The 16,698-nt window shown below is 45.7% G+C and overlaps 1 protein-coding gene across 1 annotated transcript in view; it reads left to right on the top strand.

Moving 5' to 3' along the window:
* Window positions 1–14,733, top strand: part of Cs (citrate synthase) — a 28,365-nt gene extending 13,632 nt beyond the window's left edge. The window contains 10 exon segments of the mRNA NM_130755.1: window positions 4,346–4,396; window positions 4,931–5,038; window positions 5,867–5,932; window positions 7,269–7,400; window positions 7,612–7,800; window positions 11,885–12,084; window positions 12,734–12,863; window positions 12,999–13,100; window positions 13,503–13,712; window positions 14,537–14,733. Coding sequence (NP_570111.1) covers window positions 4,346–4,396; window positions 4,931–5,038; window positions 5,867–5,932; window positions 7,269–7,400; window positions 7,612–7,800; window positions 11,885–12,084; window positions 12,734–12,863; window positions 12,999–13,100; window positions 13,503–13,712; window positions 14,537–14,707 — 1,359 coding nt within the window. The 3' untranslated portion in view covers window positions 14,708–14,733.
* The last annotated feature ends 1,965 nt before the right edge of the window (window positions 14,734–16,698 follow it).

Raw genomic sequence — 16,698 nt, forward strand, 5'->3', positions numbered from 1 at the left:
CAGCATAGACAGTATGACAGCATGGACAGTGTGTCAGCATGGACAGTATGACAGCATGGACAGTGTGTCAGCATGGACAGTATGACAGCATGGACAGTATGTCAGCATGGACAGTATGACAGCATGGACAGTGTGTCAGCATGGACAGTATGACAGCATGGACAGTATGACAGCATGGACAGTATGTCAGCATGGACAGTATGACAGCATGGACAGTGTGTCAGCATGGACAGTATGACAGCATGGACAGTATGACAGCATAGACAGTGTGTCAGCATAGACAGTGTGTCAGCATAGACAGTGTGTCAGCATAGACAGTGTGTCAGCATAGACAGTATGTCAGCATGGACAGTATGACAGCATAGACAGTGTGTCAGCATAGACAGTATGTCAGCATAGACAGTGTGTCAGCATGGACAGTATGTCAGCATAGACAGTGTGTCAGCATAGACAGTATGTCAGCATAGACAGTGTGTCAGCATGGACAGTATGTCAGCATAGACAGTGTGTCAGCATAGACAGCGTGTCAGCATGGACAGTATGACAGCATAGACAGTGTGTCAGCATAGACAGTATGTCAGCATGGACAGTGTGTCAGCATGGACAGTATGTCAGCATAGACAGTGTGTCAGCATAGACAGTGTGTCAGCATAGACAGTATGTCAGCATGGACAGTGTGTCAGCATAGACAGTATGTCAGCATAGACAGTGTGTCAGCATGGACAGTATGTCAGCATGGACAGTGTGTCAGCATGGACAGTATGACAGCATGGACAGTGTGTCAGCATGGACAGTATGACAGCATGGACAGTGTGTCAGCATGGACAGTATGACAGCATGGACAGTGTGTCAGCATAGACAGTATGACAGCATGGACAGTGTGTCAGCATGGACAGTATGACAGCATGGACAGTGTGTCAGCATGGACAGTATGACAGCATGGACAGTATGTCAGCATGGACAGTATGACAGCATGGACAGTGTGTCAGCATGGACAGTATGACAGCATGGACAGTGTGTCAGCATGGACAGTATGACAGCATGGACAGTATGTCAGCATGGACAGTATGACAGCATGGACAGTATGTCAGCATGGACAGTATGACAGCATAGACAGTGTGTCAGCATAGACAGTGTGTCAGCATAGACAGTGTGTCAGCATAGACAGTGTGTCAGCATAGACAGTGTGTCAGCATAGACAGTATGTCAGCATGGACAGTATGACAGCATAGACAGTGTGTCAGCATAGACAGTATGTCAGCATAGACAGTGTGTCAGCATGGACAGTGTGTCAGCATGGACAGCGTGTCAGCATGGACAGTATGACAGCATAGACAGTGTGTCAGCATAGACAGTATGTCAGCATAGACAGTGTGTCAGCATAGACAGTGTGTCAGCATGGACAGTATGTCAGCATAGACAGTGTGTCAGCATGGACAGTGTGTCAGCATGGACAGTGTGTCAGCATGGACAGTATGACAGCATGGACAGTGTGTCAGCATGGACAGTATGACAGCATGGACAGTGTGTCAGCATGGACAGTATGACAGCATGGACAGTGTGTCAGCATAGACAGTATGACAGCATGGACAGTGTGTCAGCATGGACAGTATGACAGCATGGACAGTGTGTCAGCATGGACAGTATGACAGCATGGACAGTATGTCAGCATGGACAGTATGACAGCATGGACAGTATGTCAGCATGGACAGTGTGTAAGCATGGACAGTATGACAGCATGGACAGTGTGTCAGCATGGACAGTATAACAGCATGGACAGTATGTCAGCATGGACAGCGTGTCAGCATGGACAATATGACAGCATAGACAGCGTGTCAGCATGGACAGTGTGTCAGCATAGACAGTGTGTCAGCATAGACAGTGTGTCAGCATAGACAGTGTGTCAGCATAGACAGTGTGTCAGCATAGACAGTGTGTCAGCATGGACAGTATGACAGCATAGACAGTGTGTCAGCATAGACAGTGTGTCAGCATAGACAGTGTGTCAGCATGGACAGTATGACAGCATGGACAGTGTGTCAGCATGGACAGTGTGTCAGCATGGACAGTATGACAGCATGGACAGTATGACAGCATGGACAGTGTGTCAGCATGGACAGTATGACAGCATGGACAGTGTGTCAGCATGGACAGTATGACAGCATGGACAGTATGTCAGCATGGACAGTATGACAGCATGGACAGTATGTCAGCATGGACAGTGTGTAAGCATGGACAGTATGACAGCATGGACAGTGTGTCAGCATGGACAGTATAACAGCATGGACAGTATGTCAGCATGGACAGCGTGTCAGCATGGACAGTATGACAGCATAGACAGCGTGTCAGCATGGACAGTGTGTCAGCATAGACAGTGTGTCAGCATAGACAGTGTGTCAGCATAGACAGTGTGTCAGCATAGACAGTGTGTCAGCATAGACAGTGTGTCAGCATGGACAGTATGACAGCATAGACAGTGTGTCAGCATAGACAGTGTGTCAGCATAGACAGTGTGTCAGCATGGACAGTATGACAGCATGGACAGTGTGTCAGCATGGACAGTGTGTCAGCATAGACAGTATGTCAGCATGGACAGTATGTCAGCATGGACAGTGTGTCAGCATAGACAGTATGTCAGCATGGACAGTATGTCAGCATGGACAGTGTGTCAGCATAGACAGCGTGTCAGCATGGACAGTATGACAGCATAGACAGTGTGTCAGCATAGACAGTGTGTCAGCATAGACAGTGTGTCAGCATAGACAGTGTGTCAGCATAGACAGTGTGTCAGCATGGACAGTATGACAGCATAGACAGTGTGTCAGCATAGACAGTATGTCAGCATAGACAGTGTGTCAGCATGGACAGTATGTCAGCATGGACAGTGTGTCAGCATAGACAGTATGTCAGCATAGACAGTGTGTCAGCATGGACAGTATGTCAGCATAGACAGTGTGTCAGCATGGACAGTATGACAGCATGGACAGTGTGTCAGCATGGACAGTATGACAGCATGGACAGTGTGTCAGCATGGACAGTATGACAGCATGGACAGTGTGTCAGCATGGACAGTATGACAGCATGGACAGTGTGTCAGCATGGACAGTATGACAGCATGGACAGTGTGTCAGCATGGACAGTATGACAGCATGGACAGTGTGTCAGCATGGACAGTATGACAGCATGGACAGTATGTCAGCATGGACAGTATGACAGCATGGACAGTATGTCAGCATGGACAGTGTGTAAGCATGGACAGTATGACAGCATGGACAGTGTGTCAGCATGGACAGTATAACAGCATGGACAGTATGTCAGCATGGACAGCGTGTCAGCATGGACAGTATGACAGCATAGACAGCGTGTCAGCATGGACAGTGTGTCAGCATAGACAGTGTGTCAGCATAGACAGTGTGTCAGCATAGACAGTATGTCAGCATGGACAGTATGACAGCATAGACAGTGTGTCAGCATAGACAGTGTGTCAGCATAGACAGTGTGTCAGCATGGACAGTATGACAGCATGGACAGTGTGTCAGCATGGACAGTGTGTCAGCATAGACAGTATGTCAGCATGGACAGTATGTCAGCATGGACAGTGTGTCAGCATAGACAGTATGTCAGCATGGACAGTATGTCAGCATGGACAGTGTGTCAGCATAGACAGTGTGTCAGCATGGACAGTATGTCAGCATAGACAGTGTGTCAGCATAGACAGTGTATCAGCATGGACAGTATGTCAGCATGGACAGTATGTCAGCATAGACAGTATGTCAGCATGGACAGTATGTCAGCATGGACAGTGTGTCAGCATAGACAGTGTGTCAGCATGGACAGTGTGTCAGCATGGACAGTATGTCAGCATAGACAGTGTGTCAGCATAGACGGTGTGTCAGCATGGACAGTGTGTCAGCATGGACAGTGTGTCAGCATAGACAGTGTGTCAGCATAGACGGTGTGTCAGCATGGACAGTATGTCAGCATGGACAGTATGTCAGCATAGACAGTGTGTCAGCATAGACGGTGTGTCAGCATGGACAGTATGTCAGCATGGACAGTGTGTCAGCATAGACAGTGTGTCAGCATGGACAGTGTGTCAGCATGGACAGTGTGTCAGCATGGACAGTGTGTCAGCATGGACAGTGTGTCAGCATGGACAGTGTGTCCACACCGACAGTATACTTACAGAAACACTAGCAAAACTATGGTTATGAGAAGCAGGATTACCAGCCAGCTGCTCAACCTTATGCCAGAATGTCCTAAAAGGTGAAGAGATTGCCTTCCCTGAGAAGGCAATTCCCTGATACAAAGGCATTAGTAACGATTTGTCTTCATTTCTTTGCAGAACTCATCCTGCCTCGTCCTTGCTGCCCGGCACGCCAGTGCTTCTTCCACGGTAAGATCTGGCAAGGTCCTTGCAGCGGTCTGACCTCAGGATAGAGTGCTTGTATTATTACTACTGTTTAAGGACATTTATTCGGTGGAGTATGCTGTGGGAATAGCAAGTGCCCCCTTCCCCTTTGCTTTTGTAATGCTGAGCATTAAAGTCAGACCTCAGACGTGCTAAGGAAGCACTTTACAGCTAAATTATACTCATAACCCCTAGAGGAAGTAAGATTTACAGTTAAAGGGGTTTGTTGTTTGTTTTAATTCTTGGTACAAGGTCCTGTTCTGTGTTCCTTTTATTAGATTCAGGGTGGCCTCATTGAATTCTGCTGCCTTGGCCTCTCGAGTGCTAGGATTATAGGCATATGCCCACCATTTCTGACGTTTCAGTCATTAAGTGAGCATCAGTGTCCATATCCAGGACAGTTTCATCTCTGCAAAGTGAAGCTCCCCTGCCTGGCCAACAGAGATGCTAATCGCCTTGTGCACAGTGGGAAACCCTATAGGTTTCTCCTCTCTCTTAACTCCTGTGTTTCTGTTCTAGAATTTGAAAGACATACTGAGCAATCTGATACCTAAGGAGCAGGCCAGAGTTAAGACCTTCAGACAGCAGCATGGGAAGACAGTGGTTGGCCAAATCACTGTGGACATGGTAAGGATGGTAAGGGCTTTGGTGTCTTAGTGAGGGAAGTAACCCTGTAATGTGTGCCACAAAGGCACCATTTTCTTTACTGGTGGTTCAAAAGTATTCTGTTCTGTACAGTGAAAGGTTAGCGTTTATGGTATTCAGTAGAGAGTTGTTCTTTTCTGTAAATTTAATAATTAAGCCTATCCTCATTCACCTCTGACAAAACTGAATGAAGTTTCTAGTTCTGTTCACAACTGTTGCCTAGACTGTTTTCTGATTGATTCTGTGCCTGCCATCCCATTAGACTGCACCCCAGTAAATCCTCTAGCCTTTGGGTAGCTTCCTTAGCCTTAAGAGTTTGGACCCGGGGTTGGGGAGTTAGCTCAGTGGTAGAGCACTTGACAAGCAAGTGCAAGGCCCTGGGTTTGGTCCCCAGCTCCGATAAAAAGAAAAGGAAAAAAAAAGAAAGAGTTTGGGCCATTTAGCTACCAGTGTCTAATTACTGCCTCCTTCCCTCCCTCTGCCCACAGTAGATCTGATTCCATCTAACTTAGTGTTAAGTGTGGACAAATCAAGAATGGTCAGAAGAAAAAATAAAATACAGTTAAGAAAAGGAAGCAAACAAAGACAGATAGATACATAAGAGACAGTAATAACCCGACATGAACATTCATTCATTCCCAGCACTGGCAGTCTTGTAACATGCTGGTTCAGTTCTAGAAATTCAACCCCGGAAACTGCCTCCTAAGTGTAGTCTTGCAAGAAAGATTAAACGTCCTCTCTGGGCTCTCTGAAGCTCCACCCAGTTCTAGTCTGAGTCACTGATGATTGGTTACAACTTCCTTCCTTCAGATGTACGGTGGCATGAGAGGCATGAAGGGACTTGTGTATGAGACATCGGTTCTTGATCCTGATGAGGTAAGATGCCATCGTCCGCCAGTGGTGGTCGGGGCTTCTGACCATACAGATGAGTCTGGAGACTGGTCAGCACGGGGCACACTAGGTGTGAATGGAACTGAAGAATGGGCTTTCTCTTTAGCACGTCAAAGTACACAGTGAGAGAGCAAAGGCAGAAGTGTGTGAAGAGTGAATATTTGACAGGACTAGGGTTCTGTTTGGTTTGATTCTCTTTTGATGGGCTGGTGTTGTTTGTTTTCTGAGATAGGTCTCACTTGGTACCATAGCCTTGACTGACCGGGAACCTACTGTGTGCACCAGAATAGCCTTGAGCTCATGGCAGGCTGGGCAAGCATGACTTTGTGTTTTGTTTTTTAAAAACAAAAGCAAGGACTGGAGAGATGGCTCAGTGGTTTAGAGCACCGACTGCTCTTCCAGAGGTCCTGAGTTCAAATCCCAGCAACCACATGGTGGCTCACAACCATCTGTAATGAGGTCTGATGCCCTCTTCTGGTGTGTACATATATAATAAATAAATCTTTAAAAAAAATAACTATTGGGGTTGGGGATTTAGCTCAGCGGTAGAGCACTTGCCTAGCAAGCGCAAGGCCCTGGGTTCGGTCCCCAGCTCCGAAAAAAAAAAAAAAAGAGCACGTACTATTGTGGATAGATACCAAGTTTGGCTCTTAGCACTCACATCAGTTGTCTCACAAACACTTCTTACTCCTGCTCTGTGGGTTCTGATGGCTCATGAACCTGCACTCACCTGTACACCCACACACAGACTCACACACCCATATACACACAGTGAAAGTAACATGAATAGCTGGCTCACATCTCTCTGAGTTCAAGGCCACCCTAGTCTACATAGTATATGTCAGGAGTACACTCTCAGAAAAAAAAAATTAAGCAAATGAATATTTTAAAATTACACATTTTTTGTTTTTTGAGACAGGGTTTCTTTATGTAGTGCTATCCTTGAACTCACTCTGTAGACACATGCTGGCCTCTAAACAAGAGATTCTTCTGCCTTTGCCTTTGCCTCCTGGTGCTGGGTTTAAAGGTGTGCACCAACACACCTGGTTTAATAAATGTATTTTTAAGTAAATAATTATTTTTACTTTGTGTATGTGCATTCGTGCATGTGCCCAGTACAAGTGCCACATTGTAAGTCTGAATGCCAGAAGACGACTTGTGGGAGACCATCTTCTTACACCACTGTGTGGATCCCAAGGGTCACACTCAGGCCCTCAGGCTCAGTGGCGAGTGTGTTCACCCACTGAAGTGTCTGCTATAATTATGTGACTGGCGGATTAATTATAGATTTGGTTGTAATTCTCACTCTTTCTTTCTCAAGGGCATCCGCTTCCGAGGCTATAGTATCCCTGAGTGCCAGAAACTGCTACCTAAGGCTAAAGGTGGGGAAGAGCCCCTACCTGAGGGCTTATTTTGGCTGCTGGTAACTGGACAGATGCCCACAGAGGAACAGGTACAGCCAAGAACTCTGGCTCTTCGCTTCCCCTTCCTTGTTCTTCTCTACAAAATGTACTCTTCGCCTGCCCATAGTGTTTGTAAGAGTGCACTTTGAGAAGTCTCAGCAGAGTCTGACCAATTCTAAGTGGATTGTACTGAACCCTGCTGGCTTATCTTTACTCAGATACTACTGTTCTATTTTTCTGAGCTTGTCTCCCTTTTCACAGGTCTCTTGGCTCTCACAAGAATGGGCAAAAAGGGCAGCTCTGCCTTCCCATGTGGTCACCATGCTGGACAATTTTCCGACCAATCTGCACCCCATGTCTCAGCTCAGTGCAGCCATCACAGCCCTCAACAGTGAAAGCAACTTCGCCCGGGCATATGCAGAGGGAATAAACCGAACTAAGTACTGGGAGGTAGGAGATTTGAGTGGGGTGAACTGTTAGGTACTGGGGTCATAGAATACATGCTTACCATGAGTGAGACCCCAAGTTCAGTCCCCAAAACTAGGAATCCCTATAAGATAGTACACTTGTTTTCTGTTGAAGTCATAAAGAAAATAGAGCATGTGGTCTCCGATTTTTCCCTCTTTCATCCTATTTATTTGAACACTCACATAGCTTGGGAAAAACAACTTAATAGGAATTTTCTCCTGTGGGTACCAGGAACCAAACTCAGTTTGTTGGGTGTCATTATTCACTGAGCCATCTCCCCAGCCCAGGTAAGGAGAGTTTTTAATGACGCCTTAGGTTTGGATGAATGATTGCTAATCAACTACAGTCTAGGAGGACTAATGCCAGTCACTTCCTTTAGACAGCCCAAGACACTGTCAGGGCTAGAAAGGTGACCAGCATACTGCTAATAGGATCAACAATCAATAATAGGAAACAAGCTTCCTTTACTGAAAATGAAGAGTGACTGCATTCACTGGAACTCGGTTGTTGGTGGAAAGGTCACATGTGCTGACCCAGTGCACAATATGGCACACACCTGCTACAATCCTTTTCCAGCTCCACACAGACCTCAGAAGTGCAGATTATGTGGCCAGGTTTCCAGGAAGACACCCATTTTCTTTGTATGTGTGGAATATGTGTGTAGAGGCCAGGGGTCAACATCAGGCGTCTTCATTACCTATGCTTCCTGCTTTACCCACTTTATTTTTTAAGACAGATCTTTCACTGAAGTGAGCTCATTAAATTGGCCTGCCTGCCTAGCCAGTAATCTCCAAGGACCCTGCAGTCTCAGCCCCCAAAACTATGGTTACAGACACTGTTGCTGTGCTTGGGTTTTCACACGGGTGCTAGAGATCTCAACACGGATCCTCATGCTTGAGGAGTAAGCATTCAGCTGACTGAGCCTTCTTCTCGGTTCCCTTTGTTAATTTGGAAATAGGTAGTATAGGGAAAGTAAATGACACAGACACATACATACATACATACATACATACATACACACACACACACACAACACACACATACATCATACACACAGATACATAAATACATATATATATATACAGATACATCACACAGAGACACACATACACATCACACACAGACACGTAAATACATACATATATACATACATATACATCATACATATAGATACACATACATACGTGCACATACACACAACTATCCCACACTACTTTATTAAACAGGGCAGGTCGTGGGGTATTGAAAGAATCTTGCTATGTAGCAGTTACTACCTTTGAACTCACTGTGGATCCAGCCTGGCCTCTGAACCTTCCTTTAGCCTTCTGAATGCTGGGGCTATGGGCATTTACCACCCACCACACCATTTTATGATGTGCTGCAGATGGAAGACTGTGTGCATCCTAGGCAAACACTCAAAGTTCACACACATACACACACATACATACATACATATACACGCCACTGTGAGTTTATGTGCACCATATATGTGTGGGGGCCCATGAAGGCCAGATGTTAAATCCCCTGGGACTGGAGGAATTAGGGGGTGCTTGTGTGTCAAAGCATGTATGTGAAGGTCCTACCATGTGAGCCCAGGAGTTGAACTTAGGCTTCCTAACAAGTGCCTTTACCTGCTGTTCAGTAATTATGGCTGGGCAGTGTTAGCACACACCTTTAATCCCTTGAGAGGCAGATGCAGAGGCAGATGGGTGTCTGAGTTTGAAGACAGCCAGGGCTACACAAAGAAACCTGTATTGGAAAACAAAACAAAGAATAATTGTTATTTATTGTGTTATTTATAATAGGAAAGATTGCCTTGAAGTCAATAATTCAACCATAAATTTCAGGGGGTATCTTATATGCATGAATATTTTGCCTGCATGTTTGTATGTGTACCACATATGTACAGTGCTAGAAGAGGGCATCAGATTGCCTGTAACTGGAGTTACAGATGGTTGAGAACTACTATGTGGGGTCTGCGAACTGAACCCAGGTCCTCTGCAAGAGCAGCTAGTGCTCTTAACTGCTGAAGTGCATATCTCAGAGTTAACCATTTTTAGCTTCACAATTTCCTGTTATTGATTGTTGATCCTATTAGCAGTATGCTGGTCACCTTTCAGATTCACTGCTTTAAAAGCACTGGGTATTTTGATATCTGAGACCTCTAGCTATCACTTGTCCTATGATATTGGTGTGATACTCTTGAGACCCAAAATCAGTTGTGTTTCTTATCTCTGTAGCCCTTAAAATTTATCTTTTAGGGGTTGGGGATTTAGCTCAGTGGTAGAGCGCTTGCCTAGCAAGCGCAAGGCCCTGGGTTCGGTCCCCAGCTCCGAAAAAAAGAAAAGAAAAAAAATTTATCTTTTAGAAGTAGACTGGTCAGCTAGGTTCATCAATAAATGTCTTGATTGTCCTGGAACTCAGAGATCCACCTGGAGTATACCACCACCACCCAGCACATCATACTTTATAATAAGTGCCTGTAAGATATTTTAGAGGTATCCAAACATTGTTATGTGGTTTTGTTATTGACCCATTTTTTTAAAAAGCTGAGGGCTAGAGAGATGGCTCAGCGGTTAAGGGACTGCTCTTCCAGAGGTCCTGGGTTCAAATCCCAGCAACCACATGGTGGCTCACAACCATCTGTAATGGAATCTGATGCCCTTTTCTGGTGTGTCTGAAGTCAGCGACAGTGTACTCACATATAATAAATAAATACATCTTTTTTAAAAAGCCATCTTGTTCTGCATCTTGTGAATGATAATGGTGGCTAATGCTAGAGTCTTACAGTGTTTACAGCAGTGGGGCTACTGGTGCATGAGGCTTGTGGTCAGTTATGTCCCTTTACTCAAAACAGTCATAAGGGTGGCATGTTACTGCTTTTGGGAAGTTTTTAAATGTCCTTTGATTTTTGAGACTATGTTATAATTATACCATTTCTCCCCTACCTTTCCTCCCTATAAACCCTCCCATATAGCCCTCTTTGCTCTCTTTCAAATTCATGGCTCCTATTTTTCATTAATCTGTGTCTGCGTCTGTGAGTACGTCTACATGTGTATTTCTAAATGCGTAGATAGGACTTGCTCAGTCTGTATAGTCTGTAAATGTAAATGTGTGTTTTCCCTGCTGAGGATTTGGTATTTGATAAACAGTATGCTCTCCTTGTTTTTCAAGGTTTATTTATTTATTTATTTACACATATGGGTGTTTTGTCTGCATGTACGTACACACCGGAAGTGGCTGTTGATCCTCTGAATCTGGAGTTACAGACCATTGTTAGGCAACATGCTAGGTGCTGGGAACTGAACCTGGATCCTATGCAACAACAAGTGCTCTTAACTACTGAGCCATCTCTCTAGCCCCATATTTTAGAAAAAAACTTAAGTGCCAGGCATCGAGCCTGGTTTCCTACATGCTGCACAAGTTTTCTATCACAGTATACATGTGTCAAAACCTTGTGTAATATAACATAATACATACCTGAAACATTGAAGCTTTTGCTAGTCGATATTTGGTCAGCACTAATCTTAAAGCATTATTATAAAAAGTAAAGAGTTTTAGAAAGCGGGCCCATGAGATGGCTCAGCAGGTAAAGGCATCTACACAGTCCTGGAAACCTAACTTCAGTCCCCATGGATGGAGAGAGAATCTTTCTGTATGCTATGCCATGTGCAACTCCCTTTGTGTGCACGTAAAGGTGACATCTTAGCACATGTCTAGTAGTACCAAAGACATAGCATCCTGGAGAAGGCCACAGTTGAGCTCATCAGGGTTCAGATTTTAGTTTAATACTGAAGGTCTGGGAACCTCAGTTCCTCATCTGTGAATGGCCAGTATATATTTAGTAGGATGGAGACAGTGGGGGGCTGTGTGTTAATATACAACAGATACTATAAACCTGGACCACAGCGGATTACTCAGTTTATGCTTATTGTTATTACATACCTCAGTATACATAGTATATAACCACCACTCAGCACATAGCTGCTAACGCACAGGACGGTCAGTACCATAGCCTAATGTGTTGTGGGTAATTCCTTTTCCTCCATCTTTCCTCTCTCCTCAGCTCATCTATGAAGACTGTATGGACCTGATTGCCAAGCTGCCGTGCGTTGCAGCAAAGATCTACCGGAATCTGTACCGGGAGGGCAGCAGTATTGGGGCAATTGACTCTAAGCTGGACTGGTCCCACAATTTTACCAACATGTTAGGCTACACAGAACCTCAGTTCACAGAACTCATGCGTTTGTACCTTACCATCCACAGGTGAGCTCCAGTTAGTGTTAAACCGAGGCACCTGGATTGATGGGGAACTCTGTTTTGTTTTTATTTTTGTTTCCTGAGACAGGGGCTCTGTGCAGCCTTGACTGTCTCACTCTGTAGAGCATGCTGGCCTCAGACTCATAAAGATCTGTCTGCCTCTGCCTCCCAGGTGCTGGGGTTAAAGGGATGTGCCACTGTGCCCAGCAATGGGAACTGGGGATTAGCATGTTTTAAAAAACAAACAAACAAACAAAAGAAAACTTCTTAAAGTTATTGTCTGGGAACAGATGGTCTGTAGCAAAGGGGAAGAAACATCTCGTAAGGGTTGAAACTCCGGCAAGGAAGAAGGAAGGAGAGCTGAAAGCCTGGGGAAGTTGCCTCTGAGAAGAGTGAGCTACTCACATAAGCGAGAGCCAGCGCCCTCTGCTGACCACTCCTGACCTGGGATGGCTTGCCGGGACTGTGTCTGAGCTGTGTATTTGATATCCCTATCTGTCAGTGGAGGTAGGGGTGGGACGTGGTCATCAGTGACTGGGCTGTAGGATGTTGTGAGCCCATGAAGCCAAGACGACAAAGGAAAGTGCCTGTGTCATAATCTGTGTCATAACCTGCCCTCTCTTTCTCCCTTTGGCTCCACCTTACATCCCCACAGTGACCATGAGGGTGGCAATGTAAGTGCCCACACAAGCCACTTGGTGGGCAGCGCCCTTTCAGACCCTTACCTGTCCTTTGCAGCAGCTATGAATGGGCTGGCAGGGCCTCTGCATGGACTAGCAAACCAGGTGAGACTGGCCTTTCTTTTCCTTTCCGTTCCGTGTTTTGTTTTTACTCACATGCTCCGTCTCTTATCTTGACATGCGTTGCTTGGCATGTGTGTTCACATTTCTTCTCTTCACCCACCCTTGAACTTCATGTAGGAGGTGCTTGTCTGGCTGACGCAGCTACAGAAGGAAGTCGGCAAAGATGTGTCAGATGAGAAGTTACGAGACTACATCTGGAACACACTCAACTCGGGACGGGTAAGCAACCAGGAAAAAGACTAACACCCAAACACTGCAGTTTGAAAGAAAATTCCAGACCTTGTCTCAAGGAAAAAAATATAGAAAAGAATAAAAGCAGTCCCTACATTAGGCAAGAAGGGGCCTTTTCCCTATTGTTTCTCCATGTGTTTTCCTTGTGAATTTAGTTTTCTTCTTATGATGCTAGGGCTCAGACCCAGCTCTGTGGCTAGGCAGGTGTCCCGCTGCTGAGCTGTATTTGCAGTCTTCATTCACTCTCAGACAGGTCCCGCTGAGCTGCCACATTGGCTTAGCGTTGTGTTTACAGTCCTGCATAGACACCAGGACCAAATCACCCTCAGAGTGAAGAGAAGAACCCTATCTCAGCACGCCAGTTCTGTTCCTTTTTCCGGTTCTTTACAGGTTGTCCCAGGATATGGTCATGCAGTCCTAAGGAAGACTGATCCACGATATTCCTGTCAGCGAGAGTTTGCTCTGAAACATCTGCCCAAGGATCCCATGTTTAAGCTGGTTGCTCAGCTGTACAAGATTGTGCCCAATATCCTCTTAGAGCAAGGAAAGGCTAAGAACCCCTGGCCCAACGTAGATGCTCACAGTGGGGTGCTGCTCCAGGTGAGTCCTCTCCTCCCCACTCTCTGATTGTATCACCATTGTTTTCTGCCAAGCACACAATCAGCTCCCTAATCAGGGCAGGACGTGGACCCCAAAGCCTCACATGTGGCCCTGTTTTGAGACAGGTCTCATTCAGTAGCCTTGACTAGATTAGAACTCTATGTAAACTAGTCTGGCCTTGAACTCAGAGATTCATTGCCTCTGTCCCCAAGGGTTTGGGATGAAGGCGTATATGTGGCACCAGGCCTGGTGCTTTTGTAGTCAGTTGGTGGTGAATGTGTCATGTGTCTGTCACATGTAAGTACATAAGGATTCCAGGGGTGCTGTCAAGTGTCTTCTCTTGCTTTCCGTCTTATTTTTGGAGATGGAGTCTCTTATTGAACCTGGAGCTCATTGATGCCACTCGATGGTGACAAGTTCCAAGTGGCCCTCCTTGTCTCTGGGATTTTAGGCACATGCCACAACTCTGACTTATGTGCAAGCTGGGAACTCAGACCCACAGCCATAACTGGCAAGCATTCTGCCAACTGAGCTGTTTCCTTGGCCTCTGACCTTAAACTTTTGGTCTCTTGCCTCAGCTTCTTAAGAACTCCAGTCTGTTCTACCAGGCCCCACCAGAGCAAGGACTCTTCTTGATACAGCTGCTGTAGCAGGGGCTGGGGCTGAGCTCTTGACTGACTTGTGACTGCTTTACTTTTCCTGATGTTCTTTTTATTTAAGGCTAACTGGGCTAAGACTGGAGAAAGGGGGTGACAGGGGTGTCTATGTTACTATGGACTTACATGTACCACTTGTCTCACAAGGCTTCTCTTCTACCTTAACAGTACTATGGCATGACGGAGATGAATTACTACACAGTCCTGTTCGGAGTGTCGAGGGCACTGGGTGTGTTGGCCCAGCTTATCTGGAGCAGAGCCCTAGGCTTCCCTCTAGAAAGGCCCAAGTCCATGAGCACGGATGGTCTGATGAAGTTTGTGGACTCTAAGTCAGGGTAAAATGGGAGATTATGGGAAAACTGACTATAAGAAAATGAGGAAGCTTAAAAATAAAGTATAATTTTGTTTTGTTTCAGGGGCCTTTAAGACTTAAGATTAAACTGTATCTGAGGCACTGAAAATACATTTGAAGTTAAAATATAAATTAAGACTTGAAAGACGAAGTGACCCCTTCTCCCCTCACCAGCTCACCTCCTCCTCCTGGTATGAGTTGCCCACCAGCTGTAGGACCGGGACTGATGCATGTGGTATGGGTTAGATCTGGCTACCCAACCATCTCTAGAGTAAGAGTCTGGCTTCTCTCTTCTTTAGGTCAAAGCAGGTTACAGAAATGCTGCAGTCATGCAGTGAAGCTTTTGTTTCTACTCTGCAGGCCCCTAAATCATCTGGGCCAGGGACAGGCCCCCTTATTTCCATAGAAACCATGTTGGATGTGAGCTATGTCAAACGCTAGGGCCTTTTCCCGTGTACACAAGCACCTCCTAGCTAGCAAAATCTATTGGTTAGCTGGAGACGCTTTGGTAACTTTTTATGCTATCAGGTGACCACAAATGGCATGGTATTTATTATGACCAGCACCCAACATTTGAATCTATTTCTCCTTTTAAATTATACCATAAAAGTTAAGGTCTGGGGGGGGGGTGTTCTGTTTCCTTCCAGGCTTATTATACCTGCTGTGCCTCAAGCTGAGGATGCTCTGGGTCTCCCTGTCCTGGCCTCTGCTAGGGTCCTTTCTTAGCAGGTCTATCCGATCTATGGTCTTCCCAGTGGTTCGACTTTATCAGTCCTTAATGTGAACTAGGTCTTTTACTTCCACGGAACATAAGCCACTATCTTCTGACCTTGGTTTCTCCTGTTACTTAATATGCTCTGGCACAGAACAAGGGCTCAGGAATGACCAGCCTCTTTGGGGTCTGGTCCCAGGGGTTCTAGCCTTTCTTTTTGAACAGCAATTACACACCGTTCCCATTGAGTATTAGATGGACCTAGGGCTGGGGGCATTCATCCCGTGTCAAGGAAATGGTCCTTTATTTATAAGTGTCTTTTGTTCTTCCCTTAAGTAAGAGCTCATAGCACGGCATTTATTTTAGCAGCCTCATTTGCACAGATTTTCAGTGACTCAGAATGCTCTACTGCCTTTTCTTGAGAAAAGGTTAAGATACACTCCTGTTGTGCCCCCTCCTTATCCCTGCCTGTGTTTGTGTGGAACCCAACTCCAGCACCACACTGTTGAGAGGAACACATTGTAAACCCCTGGGTAACTGTTAAAGTCAGGTTGTTCTGTATAAAATGAAAAATAATAAACATTTTTATTAACAATGTTTGAACGTGCTATTACCTAAGGCCTGAAAGACTCATTATGAGGAAGGGGTCTGGCTGTCAAGGTCTAAAGCAGTGGGTGATAAATGATTCTGAACATTCCTCTTAAGGCAAGCTGGACAGGCAGAGGGAGGCTGATTTCCAAAGATGTTGAGTCTCTCCTCAAGTTTAAGAAGTCTTTACCTTTAACCCTCTTCCCTCTTGATTTGGACAGACTGTAATAGAGACCTCATGTGTGCTTGCCTGGCTAGTCCAGGAGTTGGTCTAGCCCAGTGGGTGAAGGGAACAAGTGTACCAAGGACAAATGTAGGACTGCTAGCTCCAAGCCTGGACACTAGAGGGTGCTTGTAGTTAGTCTCCTTGCCACTTCCCTTAAGGAGGTCCCCAAATAAGGGTGGTCCTTGGGGGCATAGATACATGGGAGTCTTAAGACCATATGGTCTGTCCTGCTACAGATGACTTTCTGGAAACATCTATAAATAGGCGGGAGGGTAGGTAGTAGGTCCTGGCGTGCAGGATGTGCTACTATAGTTAGCAGGGACACTGTGTCCAAAAGGCTGCCTTACGCCTTTACCCGCAGGAAAGGAAGCTACAACTTTCTTCTGTTTACTATGTTATTCCCCCAACCCCACCCAAAAAACCAATACCCTCCCCCAAAAAAATACGACAAA

Source organism: Rattus norvegicus, chromosome 7, assembly GCF_021556685.1.
Source record: "Rattus norvegicus strain SHRSP/BbbUtx chromosome 7, alternate assembly SHRSP_T2T, whole genome shotgun sequence".
In the NCBI taxonomy this organism is placed as follows: Eukaryota; Metazoa; Chordata; class Mammalia; order Rodentia; family Muridae; genus Rattus; species Rattus norvegicus.